At 41.6% G+C, this 23,839-nt stretch overlaps 1 protein-coding gene and 1 pseudogene across 1 annotated transcript; both read right to left on the bottom strand.

The window, feature by feature from the left end:
* Positions 1-90: 90 nt before the first annotated feature.
* LOC118380073 (matrix remodeling-associated protein 8-like) lies at positions 91-18,993 on the bottom strand. The gene is made up of 10 exons (XM_035767073.2): positions 18,709-18,993; positions 15,383-15,409; positions 14,918-15,223; positions 14,674-14,775; positions 14,055-14,564; positions 6,263-6,427; positions 1,566-1,596; positions 1,361-1,440; positions 1,144-1,197; positions 91-1,009 (listed from the first exon to the last, which is right to left on the bottom strand). The coding sequence occupies exons 1-10, from the start codon at positions 18,725-18,727 to the stop codon at positions 984-986; spliced, it is 1,320 nt and encodes a 439-aa protein (XP_035622966.1). The 5' UTR covers positions 18,728-18,993; the 3' UTR covers positions 91-983.
* A 345-nt stretch (positions 18,994-19,338) lies between these two features.
* On the bottom strand, positions 19,339-20,375 carry LOC127913021 (aurora kinase A-interacting protein-like; annotated as a pseudogene).
* Between the last annotated feature and the right edge of the window lie 3,464 nt (positions 20,376-23,839).

The raw sequence follows: 23,839 nt of genomic DNA, 5'->3' as shown, positions 1-23,839 counted from the left end.
AGAAAACTTTGTGGAAATTAATATTTGTGTCATTCTCAAAACTTTTGGCCACAACTGTACATTGTCAACAACCCCATCTGGACGCATTGATTCTGTTTAAGGCTTGATTTCCTGAGTTTTATTCCATGTATAGCCTTTCTTTGTGGTCCATGATCATCAATCGCATGAACTTGGTAAGAATACCATTATAACAGGTATAAAGGCTTAATACAGATTTCTAAGCAAGTTATGAACTAATAATTAACAGCATAGCTATAAAATACTTGTGACCCTTTACAAACCCTTTACACACAGAATGAATGTTACTAGTATATTACTAGTAAATTACAGGTTTGTGCAAATACTTTAATAAACATTCTCAACTAATTCTGAGCTTGCTGAGCTCTGAAATCAGAAAACAGAACATGACAGTTTTCCCACATACATTTAAAGACAACATGCTTTCGGAAAATGAAGTCATATGGTGATAGAAGGTATTTTGTTATGTACCAAAAGACAAGGAATGTTGAAAAGCACACACTGGTTGTTTTTTGTAATATAAAATACTTGACATCAAATATCTGTGTAGTACAATATAAAATTGAAGACATGTTTAGCCATATTGAAATAACAGCAGATCCGAATACAGAATACAGAATACACAAGTATGAAAATTTGAAATAAAATATTAAAAACTGGCGCAGCAACAGAAACGCTTTGGTAAGAGTGTTTGGTAAGACTGTTTGGTAAGAGTGTTTGGTAAGAATGTTTGGTAAGACTGTTTGGTAAGACTGTTTGGTAAGACTGTTTGGTAAGAGTGTTTGGTAAGAGTGTTTGTTTGGTAAGAGTGTCTGGTAAGAGTGTTTGGTAAGAGTGTTTGGTAAGGGGTGTCTATAAAAAGAGAGTCCCTCCTGTCCTTTTTGGATTCCACCATTATAAACCCTTGTTTCCTCTTCATGTGTGTCTGCTCTGGAGCCGCCAGCGGCATATCAGCTCTCTCTGTCTCATATCCACAACTTTCCATCCATTTCTAGAGAGAGCGAGAGATGGAGGAGGGAAGAATATGTGGTAGGAAAGAAATGAGAAGTGACATTAGCAAAAAACAATGGCATTAAATGAGACATGCAATTGTTGTTTTGAACCCCTGCTGTCACATACTCTGACCTTTATTGCAGCCTTTAGACATATCTCTCTCTTTCAGTAGGTTGTTTTTGTAGTCTAAGGATAGAAAGTGCAAAAAGGTGGGTCATTAAATTCGCCATGTCATGATGTACCACGCCATATGAGATCTGTGCAGCGGCAGCCATTATTGAGTCACCCTGTTCAAACTCTCTAGTCTATATGAGGTACAGTAGGTTCTACAGCAGCATGGGAACCTTACCTGAATTTGGGTATTCCTGGGTGCAGACCTTCAGCTCTGTGGCATCCAATGCGATGTCATCGTGGCCAGTCACATGACTCCTGTTTACCAGTAAGAGAGGGAGGTGGTTAGTGTTAACAGTTCAGTGAGAGTTTAGCTCCTCCTTAAAATGAGTCATGTTCTCATTATCAAGTGTGACCATCCACCATACTAAATCAGTTCTGACCGTTCAGATCTTCGCAGGTCGTACTCCAGCCCTAAAACAAGATTAAACATACTTTAATCTCACCATTACAGATCACCAATCACACACAGAGCCATTTAACTGATTTAAATATGAAATTGAGGACATTCATACAAATATATAGTTTGGTTGTGTGTGATAAAGAGTCACGAAGAGACATATACAGTTGAAGTCGGAAGTTTACATACACCTTAACCAAATACATTTAAACTCAGTTTTTCACAATTCCTGATATAAAATTCAAGTAAAAATTCCCTGTCTTAGGTCAGTTAGGATCACCCCTTTATTTTAAATGTCAGAATAATAGTAGAGAGAATGATTTATTTCAGCTTTTATTTATTTCATCACATTGGATGAGGAGGAATCAGACCAAAGCGCAGCGTGGTAAGTGTTCATGCTTTTTATTTAAACTGAACACTATAACAAAATAGAGACATAAAAAGCTCTAAGGTCAGGGTGTGACAGGGTCAGAAGTTTACAAACACTCAATTAGTCGCAGTTGCAAATGAGAACTTGTTCTCAACTAGCCTACCTGTTTTTAAAATAGTTATTTTTTATTTCACCTTTATTTAACCAGATAGGCTAGTTGAGAACAAGTTCTCATTTGCAACTGCGACCTGGCCAAGATAAAGCATAGCAGTGTGAGCAGACAACACAGAGTTACACATGGAGTAAACAATTAACAATAATATAATAATAATAATATAATAATAATATATGCCATTTAGCAGACGCTTTTATCCAAAGCGACTTACAGTCATGTGCGCATACACTCTACGTATGGGTGGTCCCGGGGATCGAACCCACTACCCTGGCGTTACAAGCGCCATGCTCTACGAACTGAGCTACAGAAGAACCACGGTCAATAACACAGTAGAAAAAAAGGGGGAGTCTATATACAATGTGTGCAAAAGGCATGAGGAGGTAGGCGAATAATTACAATTTTGTAGATTAACACTGGAGTGATAAATGATCAGATGGTCATGTACGGGTAGAGATATTGGTGTGCAAAAGAGCAGAAAAGTAAATAACTAAAAACAGTATGGGGATGAGGTAGGTGAAAATGGGTGGGCTATTTACCAATAGACTATGTACAGCTGCAGCGATCGGTTAGCTGCTCAGATAGCTGATGTTTGAAGTTGTTGAGGGAGATAAAAGTCTCCAGCTTCAGCGATTTTTGCAGTTCGTTCCAGTCACAGGCAGCAGAGTACTGGAACGAAAGGCGGCCAAATGAGGTGTTGGCTTTAGGGATGATCAGTGAGATACACCTGCTGGAGCGCGTGCTACGGATGGGTGTTGCCATCGTGACCAGTGAACTGAGATAAGGCGGAGCTTTACCTAGCATGGACTTGTAGATGACCTGGAGCCAGTGGGTCTGGCAACGAATATGTAGCGAGGGCCAGCCGACTAGAGCATACAAGTCGCAGTGGTGGGTGGTATAAGGTGCTTTAGTGACAAAACGGATGGCACTGTGATAGACTGCATCCAGTTTGCTGAGTAGAGTGTTGGAAGCCATTTTGTAGATGACATCGCCGAAGTCGAGGATCGGTAGGATAGCGGCGTGAGTGAAGGAGGCTTTGTTGCGGAATAGAAAGCCGACTCTTGATTTGATTTTCGATTGGAGATGTTTGATATGAGTCTGGAAGGAGAGTTTGCAGTCTAGCCAGACACCTCGGTACTTATAGATGTCCACATATTCAAGGTCAGAACCATCCAGGGTGGTGATGCTCGTCGGGCATGCGGGTGCAGGCAGCGATCGGTTGAAAAGCATGCATTTGGTTTTACTAGCGTTTAAGAGCAGTTGGAGGCCACGGAAGGAGTGTTGTATGGCATTGAAGCTCGTTTGGAGGTTAGATAGCACAGTGTCCAATGACGGGCCGAAAGTATATAGAATGGTGTCGTCTGCGTAGAGGTGGATCAGGGAATCGCCCGCAGCAAGAGCAACATCATTGATATATACAGAGAAAAGAGTCGGCCCGAGAATTAAACCCTGTGGCACCCCCATAGAGACTACCAGAGGACCGGACAGCATGCCCTCCGATTTGACACACTGAACTCTGTCTGCAAAGTAATTGGTGAACCAGGCAAGGCAGTCATCCGAAAAACCGAGGCTACTGAGTCTGCCGATAAGAATATGGTGATTGACAGAGTCGAAAGCCTTGGCAAGGTCGATGAAGACGGCTGCACAGTACTGTCTTTTATCGATGGCGGTTATGATATCGTTTAGTACTTGAGTGTGGCTGAGGTGCACCTGTGACGGCTCGGAAACCAGATTGCACAGCGGAGAAGGTATGGTGGGATTCGAGATGGTCAGTGACCTGTTTGTTGACTTGGCTTTCGAATACCTTAGATAGGCAGGGCAGGATGGATATAGGTCTGTAACAGTTTGGGTCCAGGGCGTCTCCCCCTTTGAAGAGGGGGATGACTGCGGCAGCTTTCCAATCCTTGGGGATCTCAGACGATATGAAAGAGAGGTTGAACAGGCTGGTAATAGGGGTTGCGACAATGGCGGCGGATAGTTTCAGAAATAGAGGGTCCAGATTGTCAAGCCCAGCTGATTTGTTCGGGTCCAGGTTTTGCAGCTCTTTCAGAACATCTGCTATCTGGATTTGGGTAAAGGAGAACCTGGAGAGGCTTGGGCGAGGAGCTGCGGGGGGGGGCGGAGCTGTTGGCCGAGGTTGGAGTAGTCAGGCGGAAGGCATGGCCAGCCATTGAGAAATGCTTATTGAAGTTTTCGATAATCATGGATTTATCGGTGGTGACCGTGTTACCTAGCCTCAGTGCAGTGGGCAGCTGGGAGGAGGTGCTCTTGTTCTCCATGGACTTCACAGTGTCCCAGAACTTTTTGGAGTTGGAGCTACAGGATGCAAACTTCTGCCTGAAGAAGCTGGCCTTAGCTTTCCTGACTGACTGCGTGTATTGGTTCCTGACTCCCTGAACAGTTGCATATCACGGGGACTATTCGATGCTATTGCAGTCCGCCACAAGATGTTTTTGTGCTGGTCGAGAGCAGTCAGGTCTGGAGTGAACCAAGGGCTGTATCTGTTCTTAGTTCTGCATTTTTTGAACGGAGCATGCTTATCTAAAATGGTGAGGAAGTTACTTTTAAAGAATGACCAGGCATCCTCAACTGACGGGATGAGGTCAATGTCCTTCCAGGATACCCGGGCCAGGTCGATTAGAAAGGTTAAGGTTAAATAAAGGTGAAATAAAATAAAATAAAAAACGTATTTGGTAGCATTGCCTTTAAATTGCTTAACTTCGGTCAAACATTTCGGGTAGCCTTCCACAAGCTTTCCACAATAAGTTGGTTGCATTTTGGCCCATTCCTCCTGATAGAGCTGTTATAATTGAGTCAGGTTTGTAGGCCTCCATACTCGCACACGCTTTTTCGGTTCTGCCCACACATTTTCTATAGGATTGAGGTCAGGGCTTTGTGATGGCCACTCCAATACCTTGACTTTGTTGTCCTTAAGCCATTTTGCCACACCTTTGGAAGTATGCTTGGGGTCATTCTCCATTTGGAAGGCCCATTAGCGACCAAGCTTTAACTTCCTGACTGATGTTTTGAGATGTTGCTTCAATATATCCACATAATTTTCCACCCTCATGAAGCCATCTATTTTGTGAAGTGCACCAGTCCCTCCTGCAGCAAAGCACCCCCACAACATGATGCTGCCACCCCCGTGCTTCACGGTTGTAATGGTGCTCTTCGGCTTGCAAGCCTCCCCCTTTTTCCCCCAAACATAACAATGGTCATTAAAGGCCAAACAGTTATATTATTGTTTCATCAGACCAGAGGATATTACTCCAGAAAGAACGATCTTTGTCCCCATGTGCAGTTGCAAACCGTAGTCTGGCTTTTTTTATGGCGGTTTTGGAGCAGTGGCTTCTTCTTTGCTGAGAGACCTTTCAGATTATGTCGATATAGGACTCATATTACTGTGGATATATATACCTTTGTACCTGTTTCCTCCAGAATCTTCATCTTCAAGGTCCTTTGATGTTGTTCTGGTATTGATTTGCGCTTTCCGCCGCACCAAAGTACATTCATCTCTAGAAGACAGAACGCGTCTCCTTCCTGAGCGGTATGATGGATACGCTGTACCATGGAGTTTATACTTGCTTACTATTGTTTTTACAGATGAACGTGGTACCTTCTGGCATTTGGAAATTGCTCCCAAGGATGAACCAGACTTGTGGAGGTCTGCATTTTTTTTCTGAGGTCTTGGCTCTTTTCTTTTGATTTTCCCATTATGTCAAGCAAAGAGGCACTGAGTTTGAAGGTAGGCCTTGAAATACATCCACAGGTACACCTTCAATTGACTCAAATTATGTCAATTAGCCTATCAGAAGCTTCTAAAGCCATGACATAATTTTCTGGAATTTTCCAAGCTGTTTAAATGCACAGTCAACTTAGTGTATGTAAACTTCTGGCCCACTGGAATTGTGATACAATTAATTATAAGTTAAATAATCTGTCTGTAAACAATTGTTGGAAAAATTACTAGTGTCGTGCACAAATAAAAGTCCTAACTGACTTGCCAAACTATAGTTTGTTAACAAGAAATTTGTGGAGTGGTTGAAAAATAAGTTTTAATGACTCCAACCTAAGTGTACGTAAACTTCCGACTTCAACTGTACAGAGGAAGACACACACACACACACACAGATACTACCTCTCTTTCTGCGTCGTCGGGTAAGCACAATGACGATTGTTATGATGAAGGCTAGGAGGAAGAAGGTAGCCAGGAAGTAGACCATCTGCTGGAAGAAGTGCCCTGAGTACTCAGGGAGGATGACGTTGACTACGCGTGGTCTCTCAAGTTCAACCACATCAGGGCCTGAAGGTAGAAGGACAACAGCACAGTGGATTCATCCGTCCACTAATAACACTCAATACTTTATAAACACAGTCTGGTGGTTCAAAGTACATCAAACTATTTATCTTAATGATAGTTCAAATTGTTATATGTAATGTCTATATGTAATTTATATTGCATTTTGAAGGACAATTACAACAGTATGTTATTTCTGCTTCAGTTAAAAACAATTGTTCTTATTTTAGGCTGGTTTTCATTTCTCTCAGGGAGCGTAAGGAAGAGCAGCTTTATGTCAAAACACGTTTCAGCTGTAACGACTTCCAGACCTGATGCAATGCAGCTGCTATTTTTCTCCTTAAAATAGAAATACAGATTAACCAAGAAAGGAAAGGGAGAAAAGAAAGGTGGGAGGGGAGAGGGGAGGAATTCTGTTGTGTGCAGACAAGTCTGTCTGAATGAGTTTTCCAGTTATTTACTTATTCTCATAAACACTGTCAACCTTTTGCACAGTATGGAAAAATAAATCCTAGCCGTTGCCATCTCTCTCAGTCCCTGAAACTCCACCAGTCTGACTGGTCCATGTGAGCAGACATATGACAACACTCACCTCACAGTCATCAAGTCCTCTGCAACACAAACACAACTTCTGCCAGTTTTCAGGCAGAGTTGTGCAATACACCAAAATATCAGACAGAGAGATGGAGGAGGGAGAGGGATTTGTTAATTGTGAAAGCCATATGATTTAATAGATACATTTCAGATTGGCATATACAAGTGTTTCTTCCCTCACTGAGGTGTTTCTTCCACTGTCTAGAATCTGCTCAAACCCTATGCACACAATAATATGTCATCCATCCATACTTTTCCATTAGACAATAACAGTTACTGCACCATAACCCTCAATCAGCATGCCACTGTTATCAAACAGGTCTCGCTCTCACCTGTTGTGGTGAGAACAGAAATTATAGTAATTGGGGATGATGATGGTGGAGACCAAGCTTGGGAAGGCTGATGACACTAACAAATCAAATCAAATGTATTTATATATTATTTACATCAGCTGATATCTCAAAGTGCTGTACAGAAACCCAGCCTAAAACCCCAAACAGCAACCAATGCAGGTGTAGAAGCACGGTGGCTAGGAAAAACTCCATAGAAAGGCCAAAACCTAGGAAGAAACATAGAGAGGAACCAGGCTTTGAGGGGTGATCAGTCCTCGTCTGGCTGTGCCGGGTGGAGATTATAACAGAACATGGCCAAGATGTTCAAATGTTCATAAATGACCAGCATGGTCAAATAATAATAATCACTGTAGTTGTCGAGGGTGCAGCAAGTCAGCACCTCAGGAGTAAATGTCAGTTGGCTTTTCATAGCCGATCATTAAGAGTATCTCTACCGCTCCTGCTGTCTCTAGAGAGTTGAAAACAGCAGGTCTGGGACAGGTAGCACATCCGGTGAACAGGTCAGGGTTCCATAGCCGCAGGCAGAACAGTTGAAACTGGAGCTGCAGCACGGCCAGGTGGACTGGGGACCGCAAGGAGTCATCATGCCAGGTGATGGCACTACTCCATACCCTGCTGAGACCTGTTAGATAACTCAACCCAACCAAAATAGTAGTGATTTCCATCACCTTGGGGCATTTCTCTAGTTTAAATCTATTGTCCTTGGCCAAAGCGCAGTTTTGTCATGACTAGCCTGAGGATATGTAAGAGGTTGAGGCAGGCTTCAAATAAGAAATTATCTGAGGACAGGTACCACTCCTGGGTGGATCTTGCAAACCGCACCAGTCTTACAGAACAAATTGTAGTCAATTAATCTAATTTAACACTTCCCAAAGGGCATCAAAGTTGCTAATTATCTCTTGTCTGTTTTGAATTATGTTAATATGCACAAAACCACCGTGTCACGATCAAGGTTAACTCTCTGGAGAACAATTTGTCAAGCCTCAGTTCTCTCTTCGTGTCTCAGCTGTTGACGGTTTAATTTCCCCTGACAGATAAAATGAGAACATACACGCAGAAACACAGTGTGACGTGCCATGCAGACTGCAGGGGTCACACAGGGTGTGGTTTTAGTCTTGTTGAAACATTGTGGTTAATTTGCAGCCAATGAGCTGAGGGAAGACATCTTCATTTAAACAAGAAGACACTGACAGCATATTCTATTCTATGCTAGCTACACGCTGTTACTGATACTTATGCACGTTCTTGTGGTCACAACAGAACTGAGTTCTACTTCAGCTTGCCATAAATGATTACAGTGTAACAAAAGAGAGGAGTAATGACTGCTGCAATTGTAGAGGATTGTAGAGGTCAGCACAGATAAGAGTTGGCTGGATTTAACAAAGGAAAGGGCACAACTACGTAGGAGAAAAGTAAAGATACAATGAAAGACCTCAAGCCATATATGCATTGATCCATGTGAATATCTTCCCTGCATACTTTACAATGCTGTTAAATGGGTCAACCTATCTTAAAAGGGTGAAGCAGGATCCAAATCTAACACAGAACCCCCCAACTATTCCCTTTTATGTCCCAGCTGGCCCAGATGCTGAACAGATGTAGCACACTTCCTTCTGCTGCTGATAAACACGCCACAAGCAGAGGGCCAGAGAGAAGGAGAGAGACTAGAGATGAAGTGGGTAGGGATATACTACTGTTCTGTAAAGATAGGCTACTGTTCTGTAAATATAGGGTACTGTTCTGTAAAGATATACTACTGTTCTGTAAAGATATACTACTGTTCTGTAAAGATAGGCTACTGTTATGTAAATATAGGGTACTGTTCTGTAAATATAGGCTACTGTTCTGTAAAGATATACTACTGTTCTGTAAAGATAAACTACTGTTCTGTAAAGATAGGCTACTGTTCTGTAAAGATATGCTACTGTTCTGTAAATATAGGGTACTGTTCTGTAAAGAGAGGGTACTGTTCTGTAAAGATAGGGTACTGTTCTGGAAAGATAGGCTACTGTTCTGTAAAGATAGGGTACTGTTCTGTAAAGATAGGGTACTGTTCTGTAAAGATAGGGTACTGTTCTGTAAATATAGGGTACTGTTCTGTAAAGATAGGCTACTGTTCTGAAAAGATAGGGTACTGTTCTGTAAAGATAGGGTACTGTTCTGTAAAGATAGGCTACTGTTCTGTAAAGATATACTACTGTTCTGTAAAGATATACTACTGTTCTGTAAAGATAGGCTACTGTTATGTAAATATAGGGTACTGTTCTGTAAATATAGGCTACTGTTCTGTAAAGATATACTACTGTTCTGTAAAGATAAACTACTGTTCTGTAAAGATAGGCTACTGTTCTGTAAAGATATGCTACTGTTCTGTAAATATAGGGTACTGTTCTGTAAAGAGAGGGTACTGTTCTGTAAAGATAGGGTACTGTTCTGGAAAGATAGGCTACTGTTCTGTAAAGATAGGGTACTGTTCTGTAAAGATAGGGTACTGTTCTGTAAAGATAGGCTACTGTTCTGTGAAGATAGGGTACTGTTCTGTAAATATAGGGTACTGTTCTGTAAAGATAGGCTACTGTTCTGTAAAGATAGGGTACTGTTCTGTAAAGATAGGGTACTGTTCTGTAAAGATAGGGTACTGTTCTGTAAAGATAGGCTACTGTTCTGTAAAGATAGGGTACTGTTCTGTAAAGATAGGCTACTGTTCTGTAAAGATAGGCTACTGTAGAGAGTCTGGGAGAGATTAGGGATGGATGGAAATGTACAGAATCGGAACCTGGAGGAAAATGGGGGAGGGTCATGATTTTTACATTTTAGTCAAGGGGAGGGTTTAGTATTTTTTAAATCTAGTCCAGGTGAGGGTCATGTAGTCTGTAATTGATGACATTTAAATATTTCTCTGTGTTTTAGAATGAGTTGCTCATTAGTCTATATATTAATGTGTGCCCGATGCCGCACCTCATGTCTGGGGAATATCAAGTGTGCCTATAGGCTATGTAGTGTGGTCGCTATCAAATGACCCACAGCCTGTAGGCTATAGGCTATGTAGTGTGGTCGCTATCAAATGATCCACAGCCTGTAGGCTATAGGCTATGTAGTGTGGTCGCTATCAAATGATCCACAGCCTGTAGGCTATAGGCTATGTAGTGTGGTCGCTATCAAATGATCCACAGCCTGTAGGCTATAGGCTATGTAGTGTGGTCGCTATCAAATGATCCACAGCCTGTAGGCTATAGGCTATGTAGTGTGGTCTTAATCAAATGATCCACAGCCTGTAGGCTATAGGCTATGTAGTGTGGTCTTAATCAAATGATCCACAGCCTGTAGGCTATAGGCTATGTAGTGTGGTCTTAATCAAATGATCCACAGCCTGTAGGCTATAGGCTATGTAGTGTGGTCTTAATCAAATGATCCACAGCCTGTAGGCTATAGGCTATGTAGTGTGGTCTTAATCAAATGATCCACAGCCTGTAGGCTATAGGCTATGTAGTGTGGTCTTAATCAAATGATCCACAGCCTGTAGGCTATAGGCTATGTAGTGTGGTCTTAATCAAATGATCCACAGCCTGTAGGCTATAGGCTATGTAGTGTGGTCTTAATCAAATGATCCACAGCCTGTAGGCTATAGGCTATGTAGTGTGGTCTTAATCAATCCATCTTAATCAAATGATCCACAGCCTGTAGGCTATAGGCTATGTAGTGTGGTCTTAATCAAATGATCCACAGCCTGTAGGCTATAGGCTATGTAGTGTGGTCTTAATCAAATGATCCACAGCCTGTAGGCTATAGGCTATGTAGTGTGGTCTTAATCAAATGATCCATAGCCTGTAGGCTATAGGCTATGTAGTGTGGTCTTAATCAAATGATCCACAGCCTGTAGACTATAGGCTATGTAGTGTGGTCTTAATCAAATGATCCACAGCCTGTAGGCTATAGACTATGTAGTACATGTTCGGGGGAAGCACAGAGCAAAGTTATATTTCCTAGATAGCTGCTGGGATGTTTTAAATTAAACTGGGCTACATTATGTACTGCAATGGATATTCCAACCATGAGCCCCGGCCTGCTCTACTCTTGTTGATCAAACCTTTTGTGCTGCCTAACCAATGCTGTGCTGTGTAGGCCTACAGTGGCAGTACAGGAGGAGAATCCCAAAACTTTTCAAAAAATAATTTTTGATTAGGCCTAGTCCCAAAAAATGCAATATCTTGCACAAGGACCGGCCTATAGCCTATGCTCTCCCGTATGGATTACTGCAACTCGCTGTTGGCTGGGCTCCCTGCCTGTGCCATTAAACCCCTACAACTCATCCAGAACGCCGCAGCCCGTCTGGTGTTCAACCTTCCCAAGTTCTCTCACGTCACCCCGCTCCTCCGCTCTCTCCACTGGCTTCCAGTTGAAGCTCGCATCCGCTACAAGACCATGGTGCTTGCCTACGGAGCTGTGAGGGGAACGGCACCTCAGTACCTCCAGGCTCTGATCAGGCCCTACACCCAAACAAGGGCACTGCGTTCATCCACCTCTGGCCTGCTCGCCTCCCTACCACTGAGGAAGTACAGTTCCCGCTCAGCCCAGTCAAAACTGTTCGCTGCTCTGGCCCCCAATGGTGGAACAAACCCCTCACGACGCCAGGACAGCGGAGTCAATCACCACCTTCCGGAGACACCTGAAACCCCACCTCTTTAAGGAATACCTAGGATAGGATAAGTAATCCTTCTCACCCCCCTAAAAGATTTAGATGCACTATTGTAAAGTGGCTGTTCCACTGGATGTCATAAGGTGAATGCACCAATTTGTAAGTCGCTCTGGATAAGAGCGTCTGCTAAATGACTTAAATGTTAAAATGTTATGTTAAGTTAAGACCAGGATCCGAATTGAGGGGTATGAGAGAGTATGCCATAGGCCTTAAAGACAATGGCAAAAAAGCACAGGCTTAGCTTGTTGTTAGCTTACCATTTTGAAGAAAATCAAACGGATCCGATTATAAAGTGATATATAACAGTGCGTTGGTCGGCGATTATTTATGATTATTTATGCTAAAAACAAGCTGTAAAATACCCGGATGCATATGGGAATATCATTGTTTAGTTTCTTTGACATTCAGAGATGGAGCTATAACCCTCTATAGCCAAGGATACAAAAAATGTACTTTGTTTGGGAAGTAATCTAATTCTGTCACTATCAATTGATTTAGCTATTCACTTTCTGTACCATAGAAGATGTTTTAACCCAGACATCTTTTAGGGAAACACTAGCGACCTCCTCTCATTGGGTTAACCCACGGAAGAAGAGTAGCTAGCAGTTAAAGCATACATTTTTCTGCATCAGGTAGACCTAACTTTTGAAAGTACCATGCTCAGATTCATAATAATGTCACAGATGTAATTATTTGCAAACAGAGACAGTTTTTTGCCAACAAGACAGACTGATTTGGCATTGGATAAATATGATAAGATGAACACATAGGCCGAGCCTGTAATTTCAGTCATTTGTGTGGTATTAAATATATTGTGTCAAATTACATAGAATTGCATGAAATGTTTATAGAAGGATCTTTTTTCTCAAATACGATGAAAGAACAACATTCTGGCCCACAGCCCTGTGTGCTATCAACATTCTTGCGTTGCCATGTAATGCTCACAGGATGAAGAACAGTTTCTAGAAACGGCATATCTAAGGCTCTGGTCTGTCCAAAAAGGGAGGGTAAATGGTAGGCATGTTCTCTGCTATCCACTTTATGTTTAAAAAAATTGAAGCGCTCAGGGAGGGTTTTGGTCAAATATATTTTGCTGAAGGGAGGGCTATCCATTTTCATTTCAGACAGGTCAGATTTTCTCCATGTAACCTTTACTATAAATAACGTTCACTCCCTAATGAAACTAAAAGAGACTAACAGAGAAATCCCAATGCACCAGATACAAAGCCTAACCATGCTCCCTCTTTCCCCTGGAGTCTGGCTTTACTGCTCCTGTCTGACTCTGTGGAGCTAAAATGGTGAACTAAGCCATTGCTCAACTGTGGAAAAAGGAAAAAGGTCTCCAATGAAAATGAGAGCACTTCCGTTATGGCCAATTAGTGGCCTTCCAGACAGAATTTTTCAGACTGCCTGCTGTCCAACATCATAGTCAGATTCCCCTTCTCCACACTCCAAAACTCTCAGTTCTCTCTTGCTCTGTCTCCCTCTATGACTTTTTATTCTGCAGCCAAATGCATTATTTCATTCTTTTTTTCTCGCTCACTTTTTCTCAGTCTGTTTCTTTTGTTGCCTCTTTCAACCATTCCTCCATTCCCTCTTTCTCTCCCCCTTCCTCTCGTGCGGACAGGGAAAAGGTTTGAGGATCTGCCACAAAGATGCACTGACTTAACCAACCAAAAATGCCTATACGTAAAAATTATCCATAAATACATCCCAGGAACAGTGTTCTCAGACCACAAAAACTGCTGAAAAGACAGACACACACCAATCAGATTAGGGAAAACGAAACTCAGAGAAGATGTGAAAAAGAGATTATAGAGAGAAGATAGAATGATTTATAGTTGAAAAGAGAAAGAGAAAAGAGAAAGTGCTTTCAAAGAACAGAACTGTGGTTTCATTCTTTGTCATGTTCTAATGAAGATTTCAAAAGGTTCACATTTCCCATCAGAAAAGCAATTTCTAAAATAAAGGGTAATGCTGAGTCTCTTACTTGGGTCATCATTGGGGAGTGTGTGGGGGATAGCAAGGACAGTCGGGACAGCAGGGGCAGCAGGGGCAGCAGGGACAACGGTGAGGACCGGAGGAGGTGGGGGCAGTGAAGGCCCCACCATGAGCCTGTAGATGAGTCTCTCGTGCAGGCCGCAGTAGTGGTGGTGCAGGTGACAGGAGTACAGGCCCTTGTCAACAGGCTGGAGATTAGAGATGGTCAGAGAGAAATCCCCTACAGAGAAGGCATCCTCAGAGACACTCATCTTGTCCACAGGGAAGAGTGGTCCATACTGCCGGCGCTCTCCAGAGGCGTAAAGGTCCACCAGGCGGTCAGCTCCATCAGGTCTCACCCCAGGTGGCTGCCAGTCCCAGTGGGCTACCTGCTGCTGGTCCTCCTGCTGGCCCTCCATCCACAAGGGCCGCCTGTTCACACAAGGCAACACCACAGAGCTCCCCAGCAACACCACAAACACTGTCTTGTCCCCGTCCCAGTAACGCTTCTCCTTACGGACTGAGACAGGACAGGTTGAAATGTGTTATTAAAATAAGCTAAACAAATAGCGCCAATACACAAAATGAATTAGATTGTTACTATTCAGAAATGTATTGAGGGTAGTCACCTGACTTGGTGGTGTTGAGCTGTATCTTGATGGACTGGTGAAGCTGGCAGTAGTGGTGATGGAGATTACAACTATAAACACCTCGATCAGCTGTTCCTACATCTGGAAGAATAACATACATTACAAGTACATTTCTAGATTCCAAGAATTTGTGTAATATTAATGTCGTCCAGCATGAAATGACTGAATATTTTATGGAGCGTTTGCAGTCATGAGCATACAATAGACCACAGGCCCGACTCACTGTTGATGACGAGGGAGAAGTTCCCGTCAGTGAAGGCGGTTTTGGGGATGGTTATGCGGCCCTTGTTGAACCCATTGTAGACTCTCTCTTTGACGCCAGCAGACATGTCCAGTATCCTTTCCACAGAGTACTCTGGTGTGCTCCGGAACAGGTCCCAGTGGACCACCCTCTGGCGATCCTTCAGCCGGTCCCGGGTCCACACCATGCGGGGGCTGTGGCAGGGCAGCACGGCCTGGGTCCCGGCTGGGAGGGTGATGTTACGGGCCTCCACCACCACATCTAACTTGCTGCTGCTCTGGCCCCACGCTAATGCAATGCACACACATGGGACGTATTAGTAAACTTGGCAAAGACCTAAAACCCCATGAGTCACACACTACAAAACAAAGCCGCAAACACATGCATAAATGTTTTCAATGCAATAAAATGAGTTATAGAATTAAGTCATATTTTATGAGGACGTACCACTGGGCAGGAAGAAGACAGAAGAAACTGAAACAAATCATAGAAAATGCAACTGAGTCATTATAGGAACAACAACTATCTGTCTGGCAGGGTTTGACCTGAGCTGATCCCTGACTTCTGGTCATGATGCTGCTAATACAGTAGTCAGGACTGACTGGTATTACAGCTGGGTAACTGAGACAACTGGGTGGAGGGATAGAGAAAAATAGGCCAACAGAAAACCAAGAAGAATATGTAAGAATGAAGCAGGGAGGAGGAATTTAAATAATAGGGAGTGTCAGCACCAAAGGAACAATAAAGACCATGATTGTTTTCATTAAAATACTGTATATGCCTGAATTTAGAATTTAGAGAAATAAGTAAATGAGATGTACAGTACCAGTCAAAAGTTTGGACACACCTACTCATTCAAGTTTTTTTTCTTTCTACATTGTAGAGTAATAGTGAAGACATCAACACTATGAAATAACACACATGGAATCATGTAGTAACCCAAAAAGTGTTAAACAAATCAAAATACATTTTATATTTGAGATTCTTCAAAGTAGCCACCCTTTGCCTTGATGACAGCTTTGCTCACTCTTGGCATTCTCTCAACCAGCTTCATTAGGTAGTCTCACAGCCCTTTGTTTGCTTTTTCCAGGCCCATCCCTCTCCCCCGTCTCATCGACGGCTAACCCGGCATACACGGTGAGGCACCTCCTGAAGGTTCGGCCGTGGGGCAGGGGATCCCAGTACCTGGTTGACTGGGAAGGTTATGGCCCGGGGTAGAGGTGCTCGATCCCCGCTAGGAACATCCTGGACCCAGCCCTCATCACCGAGTTCCATCGCAGGCACCCCGGTCAACGAGGTATACGCCCAGGTAGGACGCCAGGGGGTGTCCCTAGAGGGGGGGGGTACTGTCACACCCTCATCTGTTTCTTATGTCTTTGTGCTTGTTTCCGTCCCCCTCCAGGTGTCGCCCAATTGCCCCGTTATCCCCTATGTATCAAAGCATTCTGCAGCAATACACCATCCCATCTGGTTTGCACTTAGTGGGAATATCATTTGTTTTTCAACAGGACAATGACTGGCCTTCACAAGCACTTGACCTCAACTCAATTGAGATGGTTTGGGATGAGTTGGACTGCAGAGTGAAGGAAAAGCAGCCAACAAGTGCTCAGCATATGTGGGAACTCCTTCAAGACCGTTGGAAAAGCATTCCAGGTGAAGCTGGTTGAGAAGAACACCAAGAGTGTGCAAAGCTGTAATCAAGAATCTAGGCAAAGTGTGGAAACTTTGAGGAATATAAAATATAAAATATATTTTCATTTGTTTAACACTTTTTTGGTTACTACATGATTCCATATGTGTTATTTCATAGTTTTGTCTTCACTATTATTCTACAATGTGGAAAATAGTACAAATAAAGAAAAACTATTGAATGAGTAGGTGTGTCCAAACGTTTGACTGGTACTGTATATACTTCTCTACATTTGTGTTTTTACTCTTTTGGGACTGAAGGATTCCCTGTTGCAAGTCATCTTTTACTAACCCAGATTTCCACTGAGTGCCATTACATGTGCTGTTTACCTAAGGGCCAGCAGCAGCAGTGAGATGTATACAGCCCAGGCAGCACACAGAGGCTTTATTCATTCCCTGATAACCTCTTTCAAGGCCAAGGTCCTGGGAGATAACACAAAGTGACCTCTGCCACAGCCCAGCACTACAGCTGGCTGCCTATTACATAGGTCATAGATGTCTATTGTAATACCAGTGTATGTTAGCTATTCTTGTCAAGTCACATAGGTTTAGCAGGCAGGTTTATGTTTTGTTTAAATTAACGCCATAAAATGGATCATAATGGTTTTGAGTAGGCCTAAAGTATTCTGTTTTGAAGGGGTAGTTGTGGGGTTTATGAGAGACAATAGAGCCATTATGTATTTCAAAGGATCGTTCTAGATTAAAATGACTCTCATCCACTTCTGACAGTTTAATGCTGATGTTTTATATAACTAGACGATACCTAGAAGAGGCTAGATGTCTCATCTATATGATCAACATGTCTATGCATGTCAATGAGTGAAAAAGTGTCAGAGTTTGAGTGACTGCAGTCGGAGGGTTTTGTACAATGAGCTCATAATAGTGCAATACTGAGTATGCCACTGTACTTGTATGTGAGAGCCTACTGGAAAATGGTGGCGTGAGCAGCACTGAAGTGTATAAAGTATTCTGTAGACAGAGAAGAAACTGTCTAAAACCCTATCATTTTCTCCTTGATCTCTGATGCAGTAGCTGACTGACTCAGGCAGCCAAATGAACACTTAAAGACTTAACTACATGCTACTGGATTGCCATGTTTAATGACTGCAACTTTCACAATAACTTAAATATTAAGGTGAATCTCTATTGTGTTTTATATTCAATGTTCAGTTTTAACATGAATTTATTCATTAATGAGGCCACAGGAAGAAATCATGCACATGGTTTCCTCTCGTACGAATCTTTGCAACCACCACGATATTGGTAAATCATTCAGCTGTGAACACGTTATCACACTAATACTTTTCTTTTGCAAGAATTCATGAAGAAATTATTTTTTTCACAGTTCATATAAGACATTGTTATTTGCTAGGAGTCTAAGTCCCCTAAATGTTTTTTTTCGGAGTGGTAATCCCCTTCCCCTGTATCTGGAGTAACTTCAGCTCATTTATGGTGAGACACTCATTACTGACACATATAATGACAGGCTGCAGGGATTGTGCTGACTCTCCTATTCTGACCGCAGTTAACTCAAAACACATCATAATGAACCCATAAGAAAAGCACCTTCACACCACCAGATAACTGAGGCAGACATGATGCACATTTTTTGGGGGGTGTTTACCTCATTTGCACAATGCCTGTCCCGGATAAATGAACATTTGTTCAATTCAGTCTATTTGATTTTTATACACTACTCTATCACGGATCGGTCAAAATGATACACATACACTTCATAAGTAGATCAAAAAATAAATAAATAACAAGGGGGTCAAGATTGTAATTATGATTGTTTTTGGCTTACACCATAAAAGTAAGGTGATGGAGATCATCACCTATAGCTACTTCTTTCACATTGTACAACAAACGTTTAATTGTCAAACAGAACAAACAAAATACCAATGGAGAACAAATGTTTGACTAACCACAGTACAAGAAACACCCCCTTAACTGTGTATAACATCTTAGAAATACATTTATTAAAGCTTTACCATCTTCCCTGGCATTGACTCTTTAAAATGGTTTGCATAGCCTACTTCTCAAAGCGTTGTTCTTGTTTTAGTAAAAACATAGTTGGAACTTACTTAGAAACAACCGCAACATGTCTTCCAGTCTTTCTTCTACAACTCTTACTCAAAGAAATGGGATAAAAGTAGGTAGGTTACGACACAGTGTTTTGCGCATCAATGGATAGAGGACAGCAACACCTGAAGAAAGTTCATCAACCAGCAACAACAAAACTGCAGAAGTCTCCAGAGTGTAAACCAGCTGTGTATGTCCCTCCTTCGCTTGCCTGTGAAACCCTACACCTTCCTGGCACTGCTACTGAGTGAGAACATCTTTGAAAGTGATCACTTCTTCTGACCTAATATCACAGCTTACCAGAATAGTTTTATAACTTTGTCACTGACTGAACAACAATAGACTATTTCAGCTGAACATCTTTGAGACTGGTATTACGATGTTCAATGAAACAAAGGTTGTACAATACTGCCACCCACTGTTTAACTTAGGAAACTGCATAGGAGAAGGTATTAAATAACAGCCTATTCTAAGAAGGTATGAACTCACTGGTATGATATATTAAATAAGATAAGTAGAGTGAATAATCAGGATGTGGAAAAAATGGTATTGTTTTTTTTTCACCTACTTGCAACAACCATCACACTTAACAGGAGAGGGCAGAACACAACTGGAAAATGTCCACATCACTAATGTCTTATTTCAAGTAGCAGAGAGGAGAGCAGGCTGATGAGAAGCATGTGATTCCTGTCAGTCAGCAGTGTGCCAGAAGAGTACAGACGTTCAGTCTGTACTCTTCAATCTCTCTGAGACTTTGGATTGTTTGTTGAAGATCCTCTGTGTATTCAATCCTTCTGGGGATTTCTTTAGTCCAGCTCACATCCAGATCTTCTGAAGATCCTTCTCAAAGCGTTTCTGGATACACAGACACAGTCACTGTTAGATATCTCATAATGGCTATAATAATACAGTAAACAGGTCAGTTCATAATATGTTGGATGCGTTGGGAACATTATTACTGAGGTAAACTTAGCTGTGCAGTTAAGAGTTACTGAGTTACACATACTCATAACAATAACAACTAATAGCACAACATTCTTCCTCCCATCTCCGGCCAAAACACTGACCTGCTTCTTTTTCCTCCTGCCATCCAACACTCTCCTCCTCAGGAACTAGGTGCGTTTCAGCAGCTTCTTGTACTTGCTTCTTGTGCCTGTTCATCTTCCACCGCCGGATCTCCAGCACGTTCTTACAGCGGAGATTCTAAGCTACTTAGTTACTGAGCCTTCACCCTCCTCCAGGAGAGGGCCTCTTAATTACCGGGGGCAGTACCGTGGTGTCCTCCAAGGCAGAGGAGACACTAGAAGGGGAGGGAGTAGTGCAGCTAGAGTCAGCTCTTATGTGGGGACACTGATGGATTACGAGGGATGAGGAACTCTTCCAGCTCTGGCTCCAGTGTTGGGGAGGCTGTGTGTTGTCTGCTGCTGGTTTTACATTTAGATAAGAGCAACGAGTAGGAAAGACAGGAATTAAAGATTCACTCAATGACTGTCCTGGAGTCTGAAGTGCACCTGAGCATTGAAGGAGAATAAACAGAATTGTATTAATTTACTGTTTTCAAGTGATAGTGCCACACTTTAGGTTAGCTATAGATCTGACATGTCTTACAACACTTACCAGTACCTCTGCAAAGCAGACTTAGGTGAGGGGCCACCCTTGAGATAAACATATCTATGACTATTCAAGTGAAGTCATCAGGAATGAATAAGTGAATATGTTTCTCCAGTGCATGCAGTACCCTAAGGAAAAATGTTAGATAACAACAGTCATGTCAGATGTAAAACATGCAATATTAAAGGGAAATTTCACACATTTTCAACTTAATTTTCATCATGTCCAGCACCACCACAACATCAACGTATGTGAAAATTGCACATTTCTATGTTTTGTAGTAAAAATGATAGAGGAAATAAGTGTTCCCAATGACATCATTGGTGTGCATTGTGTAATTGTAAACAATTATGAGTAGGCATTGCCTACTAATTGGTTGATGATGTCATTGAAAACACTTACAGTGGGGCAAAAAGTATTTAGTCAGCCACCAATTGTGCAAGTTCTCCCACTTAAAAAGATAACAAGTTCAAACAGGTGCCATTAATACAGGTAACGAGTGGAGGACAGAGGAGCCTCTTAAAGAAGAGGTTACAGATCTGTGAGAGCCAGAAATATTGCTTGTTTGTAGATGACCAAATACTTATTTTCCACCATAATTTGCAAATAAATTCATAAAAATCCTACAATGTGATTTTCTGGATTTTTTTTTCTTCATTTTGTCTGTCATAGTTGAAGTGTACCTATGATGAAAATTACAGGCCTCTCTCATCTTTTTAAGTGGGAGAACTTGCACAATTGGTGGGTGACTAAATACTTTTTTGCCCCACTGTATCTATCTTTTTTACTACAATTTTCACATATGTTGATGCTAAGGAGGTGCTGGAGATTATGAATATAAATATGAAGAAGAGAAATGGTGAAATTTCCCTATAACTAACTGTATTGCTGGCCCATAGTTTACACTTCAGGCAGTTGGTAACTAGCCAGCTGCTATCTAACATTAGCTTAGCTGACAGCTACCACAGAGATCCTGTTGATTTCCTTGAATGGTCGCTGCTTTGATAGCTAGCTAGTTTACGCTACTCTGAACACTCAGATTATGATGAAATAGTCCCCAAACAGTATTTCCAGTATGACGTTTACTAACGACACATGATTGAATCGACAATTAAACTAATTGATTCCCAATTACTTACTTGGCAATAGCTACAAGTGTAGCTAACATTAGTATAGATTTTCATTTTTAATGTGACTCCAGAAAAAGACTTCCGGTCAGCCCCGAGCCACTTGGTTTCCACTCGCTAGCTACCACCAACACAAGTCAAAATTGGCTATACATCATGAAAACAAAAATGTGATTTTTGGTCTTAATTTAAGATTAGGATCAGGTTTAAAAACACATTTAAGATTTAAAAAACAAACATCCATAGGTGGCGTGGAAGCTAGCCACAATAAGATTTGTCACAGTAATGGCATGTACAGTTCACCTTTAAAATAAAAGTCCCCCATTAAAAGTCCATAAACCGGATACCAACAGTGGAATCATGACATATTTGGACTAGATAATGCTAAACAAGGTCGGAATGTTGCTATATACATTCTACGAAAGACAATAATTAGTTAGTTTGACACAATAAAAGTATAAATCTGTTGAAATCGCACTTTGAATGTATTAGACTTAGATTTGCATAGGGAGACTTCCACTGAGCGTACAAAACATTATCGACACATGACAAAGATGGACCAAATGAATCCAGATGAAAGCTATGATCCCTTATTGATGTCACTTGTTCAATCTACTTCAATCAGTGTAGATGAAGGGGAGGAGACAGGATAAAGAATCATTTTTAAGCCTTGAGACATGAATGGGCAAGACAAAATATTTAGGTGCCTTTGAACAGGGTATGGTAGTAGCTGCAAGGCGCACCAGTTTGTGTCAAGAACTGCAACCAACGCTTGTGGGGTTTTCACACTCAGCAGTTTTCCCATGTGTATCAAGAATGTTCCACCACCCAAAGGACATCCAGCCAACTTGACACAACTGTGATAAGCATTGAAGTCAACATGGGCCAGCATCCCTGTGGAACGCTTTCAACACCTTGTAGAGTCCATTCCCCGACAAATTGAGGCTGTTCTGAAGGGAAAAGGGGGTGCAGCTCAATATTAGAAAAGTTCCTAATGTGTTGTACACTCAGTGTACAAATTGGCATAAAAAAACCCACAACTATTTACTCTATTGCAAAAGTGATATTGAATTGTGTTTGGTTTCCAACACAATCAAACATCAACATTTGAAGGAGATGCATATTCTGCTTGGATAGTTCCATCTGTGCCACTGGCATTACTTCCAGTTTGTCTACAAATTAATAATTGATATGTTGTCTCCATCAACAACCAAACACGTTAGTTCAAGAATATGACTGAATCAAGTCAAACTTTAAATAACGTTTTATTTGATTTAGTCCTATTCTTTAAATTATATTTTTGGTTTAGATGTGAATCCAACATATTAATTATTAACTTGTAGATTCAATTTGAAATCAACCAGAGCTTAAAAACCTAGTCCTATATGTATTGTATATTTTTTAGGTGAATCCTGGGTTGAATTGAAACAATAGCTGTTAATGACATCTCATAAGCTATATAGACGTAAAAAGTATTAATGATGATATACAGTTGATTCATAAAGTATGGTACTATTTGATTTGCTCTCTTAAACACATACCTTGAAATTACTTTAAGATCACAGTCAATCTATAACAATTTTAAGTAGAGACCGCTCAATAGTTTTTCTCACCATAGTACATTGGTAGTAGTCAGTGGTAAATATCTAAAGCTAAGCAGGGGATTAGTTCAAACCAAGGTTGAGAGACCCAAGGTGGAGCTGTAGATAGATCAATTCTCCTGTAAGAGGTGCTGCCCAGCCTACTGACATTGTTTCAAAGGTACAAATTCAACATATTTTATATGTTTGTCTATGCAGAAAATTGGTTACCATGATGACATAATCGTGGGGTTGAAATTTGATAGATTCATGTCACGTTTACGTGACGTTCACGTTTCATACGTTTACAAATTACATTGAAACAATGTTGGTGCCCAGTGGGAAGGGACATTTAGTTTAGTTTTCCTATGTAAATGTGTGTGGCTTTGCTGTACAGGCAACAGAAAGCATGATGCACTCGCTCACTACATCAAACTTTGCTTCCCCAAAAAGCCATGAATCTTTATAACAAAAAAACGGTACTGTAGCGATGTAAAAAATAATACAATTTTCTCTAGAAAATTCTAAACTCAGCAAGACATAATGCATCTGTCGCATTCATTTTCACACATTAATACCATTTCTAGCCCCCTTGAGTATGATAAGTTACTGACTCAATAATTATTAGGCCATGGCTACGAATACAGAGTTTTCGCTCACGCACGGCCGCTACGGAAACCTTTTGCTCAAAGCTAAGAATCCGGATCACGTTCTGCGCAAGTGTTATTTTACGCACACTACGTAACTACTGCTCACACTCCACCTCTCTTTACGTTTCTATCTTTACTCACCCTCTTCCGAACCATGATGATGTA

The sequence above is a fragment of the Oncorhynchus keta genome, chromosome 28 (genome assembly GCF_023373465.1).
Source record: "Oncorhynchus keta strain PuntledgeMale-10-30-2019 chromosome 28, Oket_V2, whole genome shotgun sequence".
Classification (NCBI taxonomy): domain Eukaryota; kingdom Metazoa; phylum Chordata; class Actinopteri; order Salmoniformes; family Salmonidae; genus Oncorhynchus; species Oncorhynchus keta.
The sequence above is the reverse complement of the archived record's forward strand: the minus strand, read 5'-3'. Positions and strand labels throughout refer to the sequence as shown.